The 19,029-nt window shown below is 28.6% G+C and overlaps 1 protein-coding gene across 1 annotated transcript; it reads right to left on the reverse strand.

Moving 5' to 3' along the window:
- Positions 1 to 13,405: 13,405 nt before the first annotated feature.
- On the reverse strand, positions 13,406 to 19,003 carry LOC107440854 (M-phase inducer phosphatase). The gene is made up of 2 exons (XM_016053918.4): positions 17,618 to 19,003; positions 13,406 to 15,232 (listed from the first exon to the last, which is right to left on the reverse strand). Exons 1-2 carry the CDS (start codon positions 18,730 to 18,732, stop codon positions 14,806 to 14,808), a joined length of 1,542 nt encoding a protein of 513 aa, XP_015909404.1. The 5' UTR covers positions 18,733 to 19,003; the 3' UTR covers positions 13,406 to 14,805.
- Between the last annotated feature and the right edge of the window lie 26 nt (positions 19,004 to 19,029).

A 19,029-nucleotide genomic window follows, 5' to 3' on the forward strand; every position in this document is an offset into this window, starting at 1 on the left:
AATAGGTGTTTCGGAATCGCTATTTATCCCTCTTTAAAGCTGTGAAATCGATTTTAGAAAATATTAACAGTTACGCTGTTACTGTATATTTTTTATAGAACTGCTGACAAATCTCTCGTATGGGGCGAGTCTACCCATTCTACTAAAATGAATGTTAACATTGTAAATAATCAAATTTTACTATTAAATTGTTATTTTAGTTACTATATAGGATATTTATGAAGTAAAATTCATAACTTTATTATATATTCCATTTTTTTATTCATAAAATAACATAAATTGAGTATTTAATCGATTATCACATTTTGATCACAGTTTTGTTTTTATAATCATTAACATTATAAAATAACATTCTTTTCTGATTATTGTTGATAAAAATAAATTAAAATTAATACAAATTTACAGTTAAATAATTAATAAATAATAATAATTAAAGATTATTAACAAAATCGAAATTCAAACATTGGGAATCATGAAAAATCCTTTTCCCATTCTTTTGGGAGGTGTGATTTTTCTTACAATGCAGAATTAAAATAATATACTCAAATTCATTTAAAATGACTTAATTTTAATATAAACAAAGTTCTAAATTATATTATTATGCTTTATTAAAACTAAATACGAATGGGTAGACTCGCCCCGCGAATTCTGGCTTTTTGTTTACAACAGCAAAACTTACATTCTTTTTGTTTTTTTTTTCATATAAAATTAATGTAATCTTAGTCTTAGATAAGTTTATCACTTCCCCAAAGTGAAAATAGTAATAATAATAATATACTTACGGAGCACCAACTAAAAGTTTGCTGATTTTCAATACAAATCTCTCAAAAGACGTTTAAACAGGTCGGTTAAAAAGACACCAAATAAATAAAAACGGATCAAACTACTACAGCGCCATCTTCCTTAGAGTCTGAACTAAGTCCTCCGTCGGTAAAATTTTTTTTATTTGCAATTTAAAATAGTGAAAATTAAATAAAACTGAAATGGGTAGACTCGCCCCGGTTTACGGTATAATAACATTAATTGAAATGATAGGTATAACCAAAACTGTTATACTCTGCATCTCCATATTTATAGATTCTAAATTTAAAAAACAGTGTAAAGAAAGAGTTGAAGCAATAAAATAGCTGAAAAAAATACAAAAGCAAATAATTTTTTTTCCTGTTTTCCTAAAGAATTATATTCTAAAGATACTTTTCTTGTTTATCAGAAAGGAAAGAAATGCTCCTGATTTTTCTGTTCTCATCTCGGAATAAAAAAACTGACTGGCTTGCTTAAGATAGAATTTTAAATTGTTAAAATAAAAAATTATAACAAAAATTCTGAAATCACAGAAGTTTAAAAGATAATTCGCTCTGGAAATGATGTTTTTTCTTTCATTTTTTGAAAGAACACCGTAATTTTTAAAGAACATGATAAAAACATTTTATATTTTAATAAAATATGACTGTGAGTGGGGATATTGTTACAAATTCAGATATTCGGAATTCAATAAAATGGGGGGGGGGTAAATTCCATTTTAAAAATTAGATGCTTCGGCGACCTAAATCCATGATTTTTTCTAAAAAATAGTTAAAATCATGACAAATTTTGCTCAATACCGAAATTCATGACTTTCCAGGTGCGTAGACACCCTGCATATACCTTTAGCAGTCTTAAATATTTCATAATTGTATTTGTTTATAGTAATATAAATACTGACACGATTTTTTTTAAAAAGCAGAACGAGCATACTTCAACTAATTCGGGAATTATTTGTTTAAATTTTATGAAAAGAAAAACTGATTAATAATTCACTTCCACTAGTACGAGGGACCGTGATAGCTCAATATAACTTGACAATTTTCATTAGTAAGAATTTTTAATTAATTAAATCAAGAGGGGAATGCATTAAAGAAACATATTAGACTTAGAGATGTTATTATTTAAAATTAAAAAAAATATATATATATAATTAATGCCAAATTTTGGATACCTTTCAGACACTAACGTAGGTAAAATACATATATATTTTTTGATTAACTTTAGTTTATAATATCCCTTGTTACTTCCTGAATGAACTGTAAAATTAATGTACTCATAAATTTAACGAAATTTTGAGAGAAAATTTCGTGTAAATTTGACCACAATTCACAAATGTTATCCTTAAAACTACCGATATTTATCATTAAGCTCTATGCCAACCGAGTTTTAATGTCTAGTAGCATTTTAAAGGGAGTTTTTTTTTATGTATGCAAAATATTTTATTATCTTGATGTTTTTTTAGAAAAAAAGAAATTGTATTCCTTTCTACCTACTGAAGTCAAAATCGAGCAAATGACTAACTCCGACTCTTGAAAATATTTTTTCGATTTACCATACAAATTTAGTAGTCAAAAATTTATATTTCCTACAAAATTGCATTTTAAAATTTATTGTTGATTTGAAGTCGCAAAATTTAAACTCCGTAAAAACACTTTCTCTGCTGCTTGGCTCAACCTGCGGAGAAAACGATTTTACAGAACACTAAAGTTAACGAATTTCGTTCGCATTTCTGAACAGTTAGCAAAACACTCATCGAGAACATCATTAAATGCTAGAGTACAGAAAAAAAAAAAAAAAAAGAAAAGAAGGAAAATTTGACTCTAACGATTCCATGGTGTAAAGTGACAAAAATACAGGCGTTTTGCCATATTTTTTTCTTCTAATTTTTAGAACAGTTTGATTAAAAAAAAAAAAAAATTCATATATGTTACATTTCTTTCGTTTAATTGCAAAAAGTGTAACATATATGAATTTTTTTTATAAGTTTTTCGCAATTAAACGAAAGAAATGTAAAATTTGATTAACATAACTAAAAAAAAACGTCAAAATGTTTGAACGATTTTATATATTGTATTCTGTTGCCATAATTTACACTGTGCATGAAGAAAAAAAAACTGTAACAGTGTATCATATAGAGTAAATTGTATCATTGTTGCGTTTCGTATCGAAACCAAATGCAGTACCTTTTAAAAATTTGTCTTAAAAAAGAGTGAATGATGTAAACAAGTTTTTTCTTACTAAAACACTTCTTTATATATGCTTAGATGAAAGATTCTTTCCAAAAAAGATTTTCAATTTTATGCAGGTTTGGGCAAAAATAAATAAATAATAACAATATAAATCAAAACAAAATTTTTCTAAGAAAATCGTTTATATTGTCAATATTATAAATTTTTAAGAAATAAGATTTAAGGTAAACTTTGGGAAATCAAAGTGGTGTTGCTTATGGCTGATCTTGCCACAATTTCAAATAAATTTTGACCACCAAAATACTAAATATCAGCGATAGAATTTTCAAATTTTTATTTTTCAGAAATGAGTATACATAGTATGCATTTATACCATTTTAAAAACAGGCGAGCCATTTTTTTAGTTTGTGATTATCAATATTAAATTTCGCAATCTTGTAATTTTGAACTAAACTCAGAACACAAGAGAACTCCTGGATCAGGCATTGGAACAAACTAGTCTTCGTGAAGAACTTTCTGAAGAATTTAACCCGGATTTTTGTCACATAGAGGAAAAAAAGAAAACCTCCCATGGTTAGCCTGAAGAGAAAAAGAATGTAACTCGTGATGCGTTTACCGCTAAGGACATTTTACGTCAGCACTGTGGTAGGTTCAAACCGGGTGCGGAATCGTTGAGATTTGAACTAGCTCACCTCCATTGAAAGGTGAACGCTCCATCCACTGAGCAACCACGGCTCTCCTGAAATTACATTATATAACCGTCGTTGAACAGCCGACCGAATTTTCAGTTTACGAATACCTATGTTCAATTCCGTATACTTGTAATTTTGAACCCAATCCAGAAGACAAGGAAACTCCTGGATCAAGTATTGGGAGAAATTCGCCTTCGTGGAGGACTTTTTGATGGAACCAATCCACCTTTGCGTTACATGGTGAGGAAAACCACGACAACCTCATACGGTTAGCTAGACGGCGAGAGGACATTTTACGTCAGCACTGTGGTCGGCGCGAGCCGGGTGTGGAATTCGCCTCGACCAGCCATCGCTGAAATTCGAAACCAGTTCACCCCATCGGAAGGTGAACGTTCTATCAGGGCCGGCCCTAGACATTTTGGCGCTCCGGGCGAAACCTTAATTTTGCGCCCCCCCCCCCGTTTTTTTTAAGTAAATCTCATGCGACCCTATCAGAAAGTCAAGAAAACATTGAAAAAAAAATATTAAAAAAAACGTTTTATTAAAAACGCAAATAACAAAGATTAAAGTGTAAAGGCAAAATAACAAAGATTAAAGTGTAGTAATGCTAACTAAACTAATATCCCATATTATAAATAAATTCTAACTAACTAAAGTAGTTAAAATGCCCTTTTTCTAACTTTTCCTTCGGCAAACTCACGAACCAGTGATTTCAAGTCTAATTTGGTGTTCTATAGCTATCATTGCCAATCCAATGAGCCGATTTTGCGTCTGCATCGTTCTGAGATAATTTTTTTATTATTTTTTGTTTTGAAAAGCTTCTTTCCCCTGAAGCCACAGTGACTGGCAATGTAAGTAATATTCTTAATGCTATGCTGAGGTTTGGTGCTAATTTAAGTGTAGCGATAAACTTGAGAACTTCAACAGGGGTTTCCTTTTTTGTTAATAATGACGAAATAATGCTTATTTCATCGGCTAGTTCCAGGGCGTTAAGATCGCTTGAATTTCCATCAGTAAAACTATTTCCAAATCTTTGCAATGAGCCAGTAGCTCATTTCTGGGCATGTCTTTTAGACCAAAAATATTATACAAAAAGACCAAAATATTATATAAACCAAAGTATTATTTAGACCAAAAATATTATATAAAATACAATCAATTCTTGAAAGGCGAGGGCTGAGTGGTATTGTCATGTTGAATTGAATTCAACTAGGTTTTGCCTTAATGTTTAAATATATTATATTATTTGAATTATGTGCTTAGAAATAAAAATGATAAATTCCGCCTACCGCCACTCAATCTTGTTAACTATCATTTTGGCGCCCTTAGATCATTGCGCTCCGGGCGGCCGCCCGGATCGCCCTGGTTCTATCCCCTGAGCTGCCACGGCTTCCTAAAATTATATTGTGTTTTATATGAACAATCAGGTACATAAAAATATTAAGATTGCTTTGAAATATAAATATTGAAGAAATAAATAATGAACAAACGCCAACACGATTGAGAAATAAAATTGAATTTGATTTTATGATAGAATAAAAGTTTCATGCATACACAATACAGGCTACGTTTTTTTATTTCAACTCACCATTACTTAAAATTCAGTTTGCTCTTCCAAAGACGCAACGTTATTTTTTAACATCCATTTAAAATGTCTGCACCTTACAGTTCATCTCAATATAGCGAGTGAAATTCACTTAAATCTTTGTTTATTTCCTTAAAAACTACTTCCTAAATGCGTGTCAATTGTTCAAAAAAATATATTGCTTTTTACGAGTCATTTGATTTAACAAAAGTTGTAATGAGATTGTTAGGACCACTTTATCTTTCGAAGTTTCCGTACATAAAACATTTTGAATTCTTTTTAAATGAAATATGAGCAACACTACTATTAGTCTCCTGCTGTTTATATTCTTTACATATATGACGTATTCCTAGCGAAATTTTTCGAATTTATCGCAGTGCTGTGGTTTTGACGCGCTGTCCTAGATTACTCTGCCACTTTTTTTCTAGTAATGTTATGTTAAAATATTTGAAACTATTCTAAAATATAATTCAGAATTATTGTCATAATTATTAATACGCAGAGTAGGATTTAATGAAAATATGCAATCCTTTAAAGATGATACCAATAAAGTTTACAAAAGCTTGTTGTTATACAATCTCAAAACTTTTTATTACTTTTGTTATAAGACTTGGTACAGTTTTACAAACAAATTATTCTGTTACGTTAACCATTCGAAAGTTTTCAAGGGCAAGAGAAAATTTTAAAGTTACTTCTTTTGATTGTTGTTCGTTAAAAAGAGATTTATGAGTAATTTACGAATTAAAATGATTCTTTTCTCTTGTCTAAATCTTAGGACAAAAAAAAAATGAAAAAAAAAAATACACTTGCAAATTTATTTAACTTTCCATACTCTTTGTAAATAGTTACGCAGTTTTCAGCCTCTGTTATCATGGTTAGAGAAAATCTAGCTTTTCTCCGTGGCAGCATGATTTAATACTCTGTTGCAAGTTATGAAAAGACCATTGCAGCTTAGGATTTAAATAGTCATTCGAGACTGCAAGTAGTTCCGTTTTATTTCGTCATCGAACTTTACAAATATGCTTTCAAAACTATATAAAAGATTTTAAAAGTTAAATACGTCTGACAGAAATTCAATTGATGCTATCTTTTACAACATATATCACAGAATTGTTCATTATAGTGGGATCAGATATAGTAGCTCCTGGCCTTTTAAACAACAGCAGAATAATCTTTTAGAATAAAAAGGGGTCATTCAAAAACCTTTAAATACTGAGTTTTTTTTTTTAACAGATTTTAATTGAGTTTATTTAAATAGGAAATGTACGCACCTTACAGGCATCAATTCTGTTATTAACCGTATCCCTGATTAAATTTTATTTTATAACCGTCGTTGAACAGTCGACCCAATTTTATGGGTTTACGACTACTTACGTTCAACTCCATAGCCTTTGTCATTTTGAACCCAATGCAGAAGACAAGGGAACTCCTGGATCGAGTATTGGGAGAAATTTGCCTTTGTGGAGGACTTTTTGATGGAGCTAACCCGCATTTGCGTTACATGAAGAGGAAGACCACGAGAATCTCCCACGGTTAGCCTGACGGCAAGGGGACTCTAACCCATGATCCGTCTACCACTGAGGATATTTCACGTCCGCACTGTGGTCGGTGCAAGCCGGATGCGCAATTCGTATCGACTGAGATTCGAACCCGGTTCGCCACATTGGAAGGCGAAAACTCTATCCCCAGAGCCACCGGGAATGTATACAGTGCAAATATTTATCACCCCGAGAAAACTCGGGTATGTATAGATTGCAAATATTTATTACCCCGAGAAAACTCGGGTATGTATAGATTGCAAATATTTATCACCCCGAGAAAACTCGGGTATGTATAGATTGCAAATATTTATTACCCCGAGAAAACTCGGGTATGTATAGATTGCAAATATTTATCACCCCGAGAAAACTCGGGTATGTATAGATTGCAAATATTTATCACCCCGAGAAAACTCGGGTATGTATAGATTGCAAATATTTATTACCCCGAGAAAACTCGGGTATGTATAGATTGCAAATATTTATTATCCCGAGAAAACTTTTTGTTTTATCACATTTTCATTCAGCCGGAAGCAAAACAAAAAAAATCATAATAATCTGCTGTGACTGGAATTTTTGTTCGGGAGCTTTGCTATTTGTGGGACTGCAGACGTGTTTTTTATAATTGTATAGACGATGGTTGATGAATTTTCATAGAAGGAAGAAAAAAAGAGAGAGAGAGAGAGAAAAAAAAAAAGGCCTTCGCGAGCTAAAGTAATGCAGATGATTTTTCAGATGTGAACCTATACAAAGACTCATATTTAACTTTTTTTTTATTTGCCCGAGATTATTTGGGAGAGTAAACTGATAGTAAATTAAATAATTTTTTCACATAAAAATAAAATGTCAACTTAGAATTTGTGTATTATGTTTTGTTTTAGTTCCTTGTATTTATTAATGAAATGATAAAATATGTTGATTTTTTGCATTTTTTTTTCTTCAAAAAAATTGGTAAGGGAAGCTGTTAAAAATTTCTTAGTAAGTATTCTTAGCAGGGTTGGGTTTTTGACGTCAAAAAGTGGTTTTTGACATGACAAGGGTATAATACTGGTTTAAACCGTCAAAAATGTCAAAAACTAAAGTTTGCCAAAAAAATATATAAACTTCAAAACTACCAACAGTTGCCATGCATTATATTGAAATTTAATTATACTATAGGTAATCAGCAGGTTTTAAAATATTTTTTAATGAAATTAAGGTAAAATAACAGATTTAAAATCTCAGAAATTTATATTCAAATGCATGTGCAGAAAAATTTTGCATAAAATTTTCTTAAATATTTATATTTTGAAAAAAAAATTTCTTTTTTGATACTTAAGAAAATTAAAAGTTTATTACTATGCATTTTTGACATATAAGGAACATATAACTAATATTTATAAGGAACTTACAAGTTATGTTGTATAAATAAAAACTTGATACAAGTGTATGAAAAATTTTTTTAATGTTATACCGAATATCTTTATTATCCAGTATGTTAATTTGAATTTAAAAGTAGTTATATTTGTGAATAATGATAAATATAATTCATATTGTTTATTATATTTATTTATAATTATTACACTTATCATTTTAAAACAATTTTTACCTCTTAATTTTTCCCCCCACAGTATTAAGAATGCAAATAATGCATATCTTGAAAGCAAGAAGTAATTATTCAACAGCTGAATATTCAGATATTCAACAAAACTATGTATATAGTAGTATTCAGCAAAATGAAATTCACAAGTATTTGGATAAACTAAATTTTCAGCATAGTAAATGAATAGGCTGAATATACTGTAAATCGACACTAACTACTCTGTGTATTTAACAGAAAGCACTTAAATTTGTATTGTCTTATGTTAAAAAGATTATTAAGAAGATTTAAAAGAATATTAAAAAGATTTTTCTTTAAAAGATGTCTAATGTACAAAACTGCTAATGTTTATCTTTAAAAATGTCTAATTTTTAGTATAATCTATACTATACACTAAATTTGGTTATAAATAAATTTCTTAATAATATCACTGCAGATTTTCAACAACACATGAAAATGAATACATAATATTACAAAAGATGTGAGCTTTCAAAAGTACAAGATTTTGGTTACTATTCAAAATATAAGTGTTTCTTCAAAATTTTAAATTTATTTTTTCTAGAACATATTTAGAAGCACTATCCTTTATAAAAAATATATAAATTTTATGTATTAATTAAATTTCACATATGAATATAGGTTTTTGACATTTTTGACAGTGAGGTTTTTGACGTGACGGTTTAAATCGTGGTTTAAACTGTCAAAAACTGTCACATGTCAAAAACCTGCCAACCCTGATTCTTAGTATATTTCTTAGCATTGCAGAATTAAATCTAGATATATTTACTAACAAGGGAAACTAGGGAAGTGTGACTCGCCAATTTTGAAATAAACTAGTGGGATGTATGCCTTATGAGGAATTATTTTAGGGGGCAACATTCGTTTCGGCCCATAGAAGGTCCTGTGAGAGATAAAAAATAATTCAATATAGAGAAAAATCGGTATTTTATTACTTCAATGCAGACTATTAGTTATTGTAATTGTCTCATACTCCAATTAATTTTGTGGTACTTTCACATACTATATAATGCATATTTATTGTCAAAATTGATTTCGAAAATTTTATATATCTGTAGCTTTTCAGAAAAACGTGTTAGGTTAATTTAAAAAAAAAAATTTTGACTTCAAATTTTTTTCCCCAAAAAACTTTCCAAATTAATTGGAGTATTTAATTGCGAATCAATTAATTAACTAACAATTAATTAATTAATAACAATTAATTAATTTTCTGATATTATTAATTAGCAAATTAATCAATTATTCAATTAATTACAAATTAATTGGAGTATGAGACAATTACAATAACTAATAGTCTGCATTGAAGTAATAAAATACCGATTTTTCTATATATATTGAATTATTTTTTATCTCTCACAGAACCTTCTATGGGCCGAAACAAATGTTGCCCCCTAAAATTATTCCTCATAAGGCATACATCCCATTAGCTTATTTCAAAATTGGCGAGTCACACTTCCCTAGTTTCCCTTGTAAGAGTTAGAAAGTTTTCTGGTAATTATGAACATAATATAGTAAATTTTTTTTAAATTAATATTGCTAGCGCATTTTAAATTTTTCCAGTTGTTTATGGACATTGTAAGAGGCAATGTTAAAAAAATGCGAATTATATTTAGGAAGAAGGACATTTCTTTCCCCTGTAAGCAAACTATGTAAATTTTATCTCTCTTTACTGTAAGAATAACTTGTTAAATCTTTAAAAAAAAAATTGTCTACCATAGAGCAGAGTTCTCACTAAGAATAAAAAAGGGTAAGGAAAGGACCCTTCCAGGAAAGGGCACTATAAGTTTTGAAAGTTAGCGCTGATAAGTTTATCATTCAACACCGTAAAAATTTATGAAACTGTGTAATATTATGCAATAACCCCTGAGGCAGAATTTTTTCGGCTTTCTGCGACAAAACTCTCCAGCACTACTGCAAGATACTTCTAATAATCGGACTCTTCAGAAAGGGGTTACTCAAATGCAATGTTTTGTTTCAAGATTTGATTGTTGTAATAAATAATACCATATAGAAAATATTGGGTTTTAAAAACTATGTGGAAATCAAAAGCAATAACTGCTAAAGAAATCGATAGTATCATTGGCTTAAAAAGTAAATGATCAAATGCGCAATTCGAATTTCCCATATCGTCTGAATGAAATATATCGGGATATCTAAAAACCACTTGAAAATCAATGTCAACTGCCGAAAATACAATCAAAATGGATTTACAGTATCTGCATAAATTGAGCACTTCAAAAAGTGATTATTTAAACGCGTGATTCAAATTTTGGGTGTAAATGTCTGCTGAAAAGCAAACCAAAATGAGGCCGCGATTCTGCCACGGGCTAATAACTGATATTAATTCTCGATAATATTTTAATTACCCTCTTATACTATTTCGTGTGTATATTTCAAAAAATAATTCTCTCTCATTATCAGAATTAGAGAAAAATTTGTAGTTAAAAAATAATTAAAGGCATGCTAATAGAGAATCTCTGGACATAATTTTTTTTTCAAAAAAGTAAACTAAAGAAAATTACTAATTGATGAACAACTTGAAAGATTTTTAAATAATTTAAGCTGAAAATTATGAGAAAATAAACATTTAAATTTTAAAACCATTAAAAAATTTACTAATATCCCCCCCCCCCCCCCCGAAAAAAATAAGATGTGAGAAATTGAGTAATTTGCGTACGAAAAATTTAGTGAGTTGAGATTAATTATTGGAATATTTGTAATAATATATTTGTAATGAACAAGTTAGAATAATTGCAATAGTAATCAGAATTAAACCTATAAACACAGATAATTTTACCAGAGCTTAATTATTATTTAAGCAGCGAATAAATTTTTTTAAAAATGGAACATCACTAAAAAGGCGATGTTTCTAACGGATGGTGGTTTATTTTTACAAAAATTACAAAGAGAGTGCATTTATAGTGATCAAAGGGAAAACCACCCTTCTAAAAACGCTTAGGGAGAACACTAATATAGTTTAAAGAAGTTATTTTCTTTTCAAATAAAAATAGTTTTAAACATAAGAAATCGAAAAGCATAAATAATTAGTGTGGTTTAAAAGCAATTTTGAATTCAAATAAAAAAAAAAAAACATAATTTAAAAAAGATTAAACAATTTGAAATTTTCATAGTCTGATAGGAAGAAAAGAAAAATAAGCATTTTTTAAGAGCCTTAAAAGTAGATAAAAGCTTTTATTGATTTTTAAAAGCAGTACAAAACTTGAAAATTCCTATCCGAAAATCATTACAATCAAATTACTTAAAATTCGTTTGATAAGAAGTAAAGTGAACTTCTATGTAGTGAAACATGGAACTATTTACAGTGAAATAACACAAATATTTTCCAAACACAGCTTTTTAATTTGAACTCAAAGATTGTAAAAAAAAAAATTCAATTTGGTTATTTTAAATTAACAAAAATAGGAATTGAATGAATTTAACAAAAATACAAAACAAGAAATAAAACTTATCTAAATTTTTAAATGATACATTCAACAATAAAATATGAATATACTTTCTGTTCAGAAATTTATAATTTTTCTACTAAAATTCATTTTTTAGCTATGTAATCCATTTATAATGCATATTATAAGCTCAGTAATTATGATTTGCATGAGCAAGTTGCAATTACAAAGAGTGATTGTATTCTGGATGTAACCAGGCATTCCGTATCATCCCCCCAGGTCTAGAAACTAGGGGCAGAGCATGTGACTTTTTCGCGGAATTCCGCGTATCTCAAGAATATTGATTCACCAATTTCCGCGCATCAAAACATATAATTAGATGGATTTTGAATTGTGTTAACGAGATGTTAATACACATGACTCTTCCGCAATTGTGACTATTATTATTTGGTTTGTTGCATTTTTATTATTTTAATATCTGAAACTGCGTTGGAATCCGCCAATATTGTGATTCATATTTATCTGATTTGAAAGTTACTTATTATGAACCGAATTCATGTGATCTATAAATCGAACATTGTGTCCTCGTAATTTAAAAATCCAATGTCTCAATTTATATTTACAAGTTTTTGAAATCAATATCTTGTTTCGTATTTACGCAAGTTTAAAATCCTATGTCGCTATTCATATGTACAGGATCTAAAAATCATGCATTGCGATTCCTACTAATGTGATTCAAAAATCCAATATCACAATTCATGTATGTAATTTAATTATAAATCTTAGTTCAAAAAATTACATTAAATATGAATAGTACATAAACTGCTATCTTGTTATTGAGTTTTTGCACACTGTTGAATTGTTTGTTCGAGTTAGCAACTTTCAAGGTTTTTCACTTTCACAATTACCCCTCAATTACAATCGAAAGCTATTTTCAAGAAAATATTAATGAATTGTATTTTGCAATAAATAGAAAAATGTGGGTACTATTCTGTTTAGGGGGAAAAAATATGCAATTTTCTGCAACTTGGATTTCAAACTTATAGAAAATATAGAGAAAAAAATTCAAATTAAAAAGAAAAGTCTAAATTATAAATAAAAATAGAAAAGTTGTGCAAAACAGATTTCATGTGAATTGACATCAAAAAGCGTGCATTGCTGTAGCTCATTCATAAAACATAGTTATTCAAATATATTACTTTGATTCAGTATAAATGCTGTACAAGATTTTATAATACAAATAAATAACAAATTTAGTAAGCAGAAAAATAAATTAAAAATGAAATCATGCACCATAAATAATTAAACAATATTTAATTTAAAAATCATTAATAAATAAATATAATAAAACTATTGTAATCATATTTCTTATTCATATAAGGAAATATGATGTTAATATTTAAAAATTAATCTCATTTCAAGATATAAAGATTTATTATGTCAGAAATAAGGTTTTTTTTATGAATTAAAGTAATTAAGATTAAAAAACTTTTTAGGAAAGAGTTTTAAACTGCATTCTGTCAGTAAATGGGGAAAGTCATAAATATTACAGTTTATTCTCAATAATTAATTTTGTTGAAATATATTAAAAAAAAATTTTTTTTTTTTTGTTCTTTATGTAGCACAAATAAAATTTAAGAAAATAGAACATAGTAATAAAAAAAAGGATGAAACAGATATATAACTTTTAACATGGATTAGGATATGAAAATGCTAAATAAAGTTACAAACAATTTATAACAATCTATCCAGAAACCTTTTTAAAAAAAGTAACATTACTTCGAATTTTGAATACATTTTTGTTTACTATGTAATTAAGCAAATTTTTTTAAAAATTTGCTGCATTTAATGGTAAATAATTAAATCAAATACTTAACATCAAAAATATTTTAAAATCTATACCATTAAACCATCAAATTTTGAACTTGTAGATTAAAAACTTGTGAATTTCAAGATGAAAATGTTATTTTAAAATAAAAACTAAATTGGAATATTACTAAAAGTGCAATATCACATTGAATTTTAAATACATTTCTATTTCCTGTCCTGTAATAATTTTTAATTGTAACAATCAAATTATTTAGTAGGAAATTTAATTTCCAGTTAATTAATTTACTAAAATAGGCAATATCAAATTTTATAAATATCTTAAACAGAATTTCTTATAAAATTACAATATATATTAATGATAGATTAGGACATCAAAATATAAAAGATAACTCAAAAATTTTAATTCGAAAGTATCATTTTGAATTAGAACTTAATTATACCCAAGGATATCAAGAAATATTTCCAAAACAGCAATATTAAATAAATAATAAACATATTTTAATGAATTTCCATATCTTATGCCACAGGTAAATATTTTTTTTAATTATAGCATTTAATACGAAATTATAGAATCACATATTGCAATTAATTCATTTTTAATAATAGAATCTAATATTAAAATTTAAAAAACTGTAGAATTTCAATATGAAAATGTCATTTTAAATTTAAAAAAAAAAAAAAACTAATTATAATCAAGTACTTATGGTAAAAAATATTTCCAAAACAGCAATTTTGAATACATTTGTACAAATGATAAACTTATTTGAATAAATTTCCACATCTTATTCAGCAGGTACAATTTTTCCTTTTAGAAAAATATTATAGGAAACAATGGAATCAAATATTGAAATTTAAAAAACTAATTAATCAAGTATATTAATTAAGAAAAATTTATAAAAGAGCAATATTAAATTGAGTTATGAAAAAATTCCCAATCAATATGCAGGTTAGAAATTCTTTTAATTGATTAAATTATGTTAAAAGCAATAATATAAAAAATTGAACCTTTGAAAATTCAAGAATTTCAACAAGCAAATGTTAATTTAAGTTAAAAACTAATTATCGAAATATAGTAATTTAAAACCTAAAAAAGCAACTTCAAATTGAGTTTTGTATCAAAAGAACTTCAATTTTTTTAAAAAAAAAAAAGCATATCAATTTAAAAATCAAATCATGGTGTGCATTGAGTTGCTTCTCAGCTTCGAGCGACCTTTACAGTCGCTACCCCATGATTTGGATTTGGCTCTAAAATGACGTAACTCAAAACCATGATCCTTGTGATTCATTGGTTTATAATCCTGGGGTTCACAATAATCTCGATAGTTTTCAAAAAAAGCTTTATAACCTCCTTCTAACAAGTACATTTCTGGATGGTGCAGCCGAGGATAATGACCTTCGTTCATCTCACGATCTTTCCGTCGTAAGAATCTGCAGAGTGTGGGTGCACGTTCTGATGAAAATTCACAATGAAAAATGATTGCATTCTTTTGATTGTTGCAGGTGTATGTACTGAAAAATGTTGAAACTATGTCCTCTTTAGTGAAAATATTCTTTGCACCTTTTATATGTCCGCCTTCAAATTCATAAGGATATCTAAAACATAATGAATGGTGACAATTAGTTTTGGGGCAACACTTATCACATAAGGTTATCAAAAATTATTTTTGTTAAAAAAAAAGATATTTTTTTTAAAAATTTAAACTAAATTGTTTTACATTCTTCAGCTGAAAAAATGTTTTCAACTAAAATGATTAAAATTAGTATTTAATTACCACAAACTAATCACTAAATAAAATAAAAACAATTTAAGCAATGTCTACACTTACATGAATTGTATTCAAACTTCATTATTCATATACACTAACTGCATATTTGTTAAGTTTTAAAAGTGTATATATTTAATTAAATTTAAAACTAAATGGGAAGAATTTAAACATGTTTATTGAAATCAAATTATTTGATATACACATAATGGAAAATTATAATTTAAATGTTTCATAAGTCACTTTAATCCACATTTAATTTATTTATCATTCGATTTCGAACATCAATTAAAAATTTAAAAACATTTCCTTTTTATAACTTCTCAAAACAAAACCTTCATTATCAATAAAATCAGACTTTGAAAAATTTTTAAAAAAAAAGTCACAACCTTACTCATAAATTTTTTTTTTAGCTTAAATATTAATGCTCTGAAAAATCAAATGTAAATGTTCAAGGAAAAATAGGGTAGTTAATTTTGTTGCCCAAATAACTGAAATTGAGAAAGAAACAGACAATGTTTTTTAACACAGTCTGGTAGAATAAAAACTTTCAAATATAACTACAAAGATGTAGCATGGATTCACATGCCACATATTATAGCAATGTTGCCAACTCTAACTTCAAACAATCAAAGTGTAAATTTTGACAGTGATATTTCCCTTTTATTATTTGTAAATTTGTCTCATCTGTTACATTTCATGTCCTTTCTATTACTACAATGCATTATTCAAACTTAAAAAAAATGTGTTCACACAATTTTCAAAGTCTAACAATAATGTATTTTACCTTGAAATGTGATAATTTAAAAAAAAAAACTACTAATAATGTTTAGGATGGTCCAAATCACAGAATTTAGTGTAAATAACAGCGCATATCAAAAATGTGGGATTTTATTTGTCCCCTCCATTACAAGTACTTTTAATTAGCTTGCAATTTAATTGAGGCTCTTTTATTATTTCATGCCAATTAATTAAACATTGTACCCTAAAGTAGCATATTCTTCCAGAAATGTTTGTTTTTAGATATATTTAATATATTTCTTAGAACAAAATACTTATGTGATTTCCCTTCTGTAACGCTTGGAATTTATAAAAAATTGTCTAAGAAAATTTTATTTGGTTCCATTTTCAGTAACTTAATTTTGGCAAAAAGTAGTGAAATCGGATAGAAAATTAAGACTTTTTTCCTCACTAAAGAAATGCATTTTTTCTCCAGTTGAGAAGGACAGAAAAGCTACCTGTTTATACCTAGTTCTATTATAAACTATATTTTTTAGCTACAATCACTCACATAATTAGTTCTGATTATATATACAATATCAATAATTTTGAATTAATGTACAATTCGTTATGTTATTGATATTTTTTGGAAAATGTTTTAAAAACAGTCAATGCACCAAAATAAAGAAGTATAGCAAAATCTAGATCTGCAATATCTAAAGATTTCTGAATGCTAGTAGCAGATTTTCAAACATGTCCTGCAAGTAGTGCTGCAGAATATATTTGAAAGTAATCAACTCAAACTTTTCTTTTGTTTCATAAAAAATCAGAAAATGTTTGCAACTATCCCTAAAAGACTAGTCTATCGCTATAACTACACTTAACTGCTTCCCTGATTATCCCTAATTAACTCAGGTACGTATACATTGCAAATAATTATCACCCCGAGAAAACTCGGGTGTAGCAAAATTTGTCAGCACAGTTTGTTTTATCACGTTTTTACTCGGTGGGAAGCAAAAAACATTATCTGATGTGACTGGAAGTTTGCCAAGCTTTATTTTAGAGTTTTGCTGTCGGACTGCACACGTGTTTTGTTGCGATTGTATATACGATGGTTGCTGAATTTACAAAGCAATAAGAGTAAAAAAATGACGTATTCCTTCACTAACGTTTAAAAAGTATCACTTTATGTTGTCGCTTATTTTAAGACTAATATACAAAGACTAATATTTAACATTTTTCATTTGCCCGAGATAATTTGGGATAGTAAATTGTTTCTTACACATAAAAAAAATTTTAACTTAAAACTCGTGTATTATGTTTTGTTTCAGCTGCTTGAATTTATTAATTAAATAATAAAAAAAAATATGTTGATTTTTTGCATTTTTTTTAAAAATAATTGGTAAGGGAAATAGTTGATCAATAAGAAAAGGTTTTGTTGAAGATTTTACTTGTTAAAAGTTAGTTAAAAACTTGAATTTTTCACTATACCAACCTGCAATCAACAAGAATAAAATTTTCAATTTCATCCTTGTAATTGCCCTTTAAAAGTTCAACTAATGTTTGAGGTGCGATGCTTTTCAAATCTTCATGTCGTCCTTTACAAAGAGGCAAAGCGTAGGATCTGCTACCATCCCCCACTAACTCTGGCTGCAGATCTGCCTTTAAGAGTGCATGCATGATAGTGGCCGCAGTCTCAGAATAGGATCGCTGGAAAACAAAATTATCTCGTTCTTTATCACCAATGGAAGGTGAACTTTTTCTTCTCTTGTTATATGACATTAAATTGTTAATTGGTGGCTCTGGCCGTTTGAAAATATTTCTGGTTTGAACTTCATTGACGAATGATTTTCTTTGAGGATTCAACGGAGCAATAAAAGTCTCCCTCTTCGAAGTACTCTCAGACGAAGAGGAGTCCGATTCACTGTCCATTTCCATTGACAGACAGCGACGAATGGGCAGCTTGCCTTGGCGTTTGACGGAGGGAGACAGAGGGGAGTCGTGACATCTCAATAAAGGTTTAGTCAACAGATGGGACATGCAGGGAGGTACAGGTGAAAGATGCTCAACCCCATCTGTTTCTTTGAGTTCAAAAATGCTTTCAAAACCATCCTCCTCTTCGTCCGACGAAAAGGAAATTTTGCAAGTGGGCAATGGACTGAGAGGAGATTCCAAATAATGACAGCCCGAGTAGCCGCTGTCTTGAGATCTGCAGGGCATGCTTTCATCGTGCTTTTTCGATTGAGAACTTATAGAGTAATTATTAAGGGGAACAATGTTTTCTTTGTCATCATCGCTGTCAGAAGGTAGTGCGTTTGAAATAAATTTTCGTACTTTGTATTTTATCTTGCCTCTGCGAGGAAATATCCCTTGAAACGTTGGTGAATCAGCGCATGATAGTTCCTGAGGAGGAATGGAAATATTAGTTTCTTTAGAAATCGGGTTGGACCAAGATATGCGGCGGATTGGGGTTCCAGAATTAGCTGTCGATAAACCACTCAGATTTAGTGATAGATTGGTTATTGGTGATAAATTGGCAATTCCCGGAAAGTCCGATTTGTTTTTATCTTTGGCACAAGATGGATATATTTCAATAGAATTAGAATTCATGGTAAAATAAGAATGGACTATCAATAAAATTTAGTATTGGCTAAAGGACTTTCATTGATGTTAACTGACAGTACATGATAAATTATAACACACTTGATGAAACATAATTATTGTTCAGGCAAAAGCAGGATTCTGGAATTTACTTATAACTGTATTTATGAAAGAAAAAAAATTGCAATTGCCTGGTTGTTTAAAATTACCGCCACCACCCTTGTAAAATGAAAATATTTGAATGTCAACAGCAGGTCAGTAGCAAATCAGCGTAAAGAACAGATTTTCCTGTTGTTGCCATTTTTT

Source organism: Parasteatoda tepidariorum, chromosome 10, assembly GCF_982258835.1.
Source record: "Parasteatoda tepidariorum strain Cologne lab strain chromosome 10, Ptep-v5.0, whole genome shotgun sequence".
Lineage (NCBI taxonomy): Eukaryota > Metazoa > Arthropoda > Arachnida > Araneae > Theridiidae > Parasteatoda > Parasteatoda tepidariorum.

Excerpts from the sequence above, each read along its gene's own strand:
- LOC107440854 (XM_016053918.4), bottom strand. The coding sequence starts at position 18,732 with ATGAATTCTAATTCTATTGAAATATATCCATCTTGTGCCAAAGATAAA. Across the intron at positions 15,233-17,617 it reads TTTATTCTTGTTGATTGCAG|ATATCCTTATGAATTTGAAG; the intron begins GTTGGTATAGTG and ends ATTATGTTTTAG.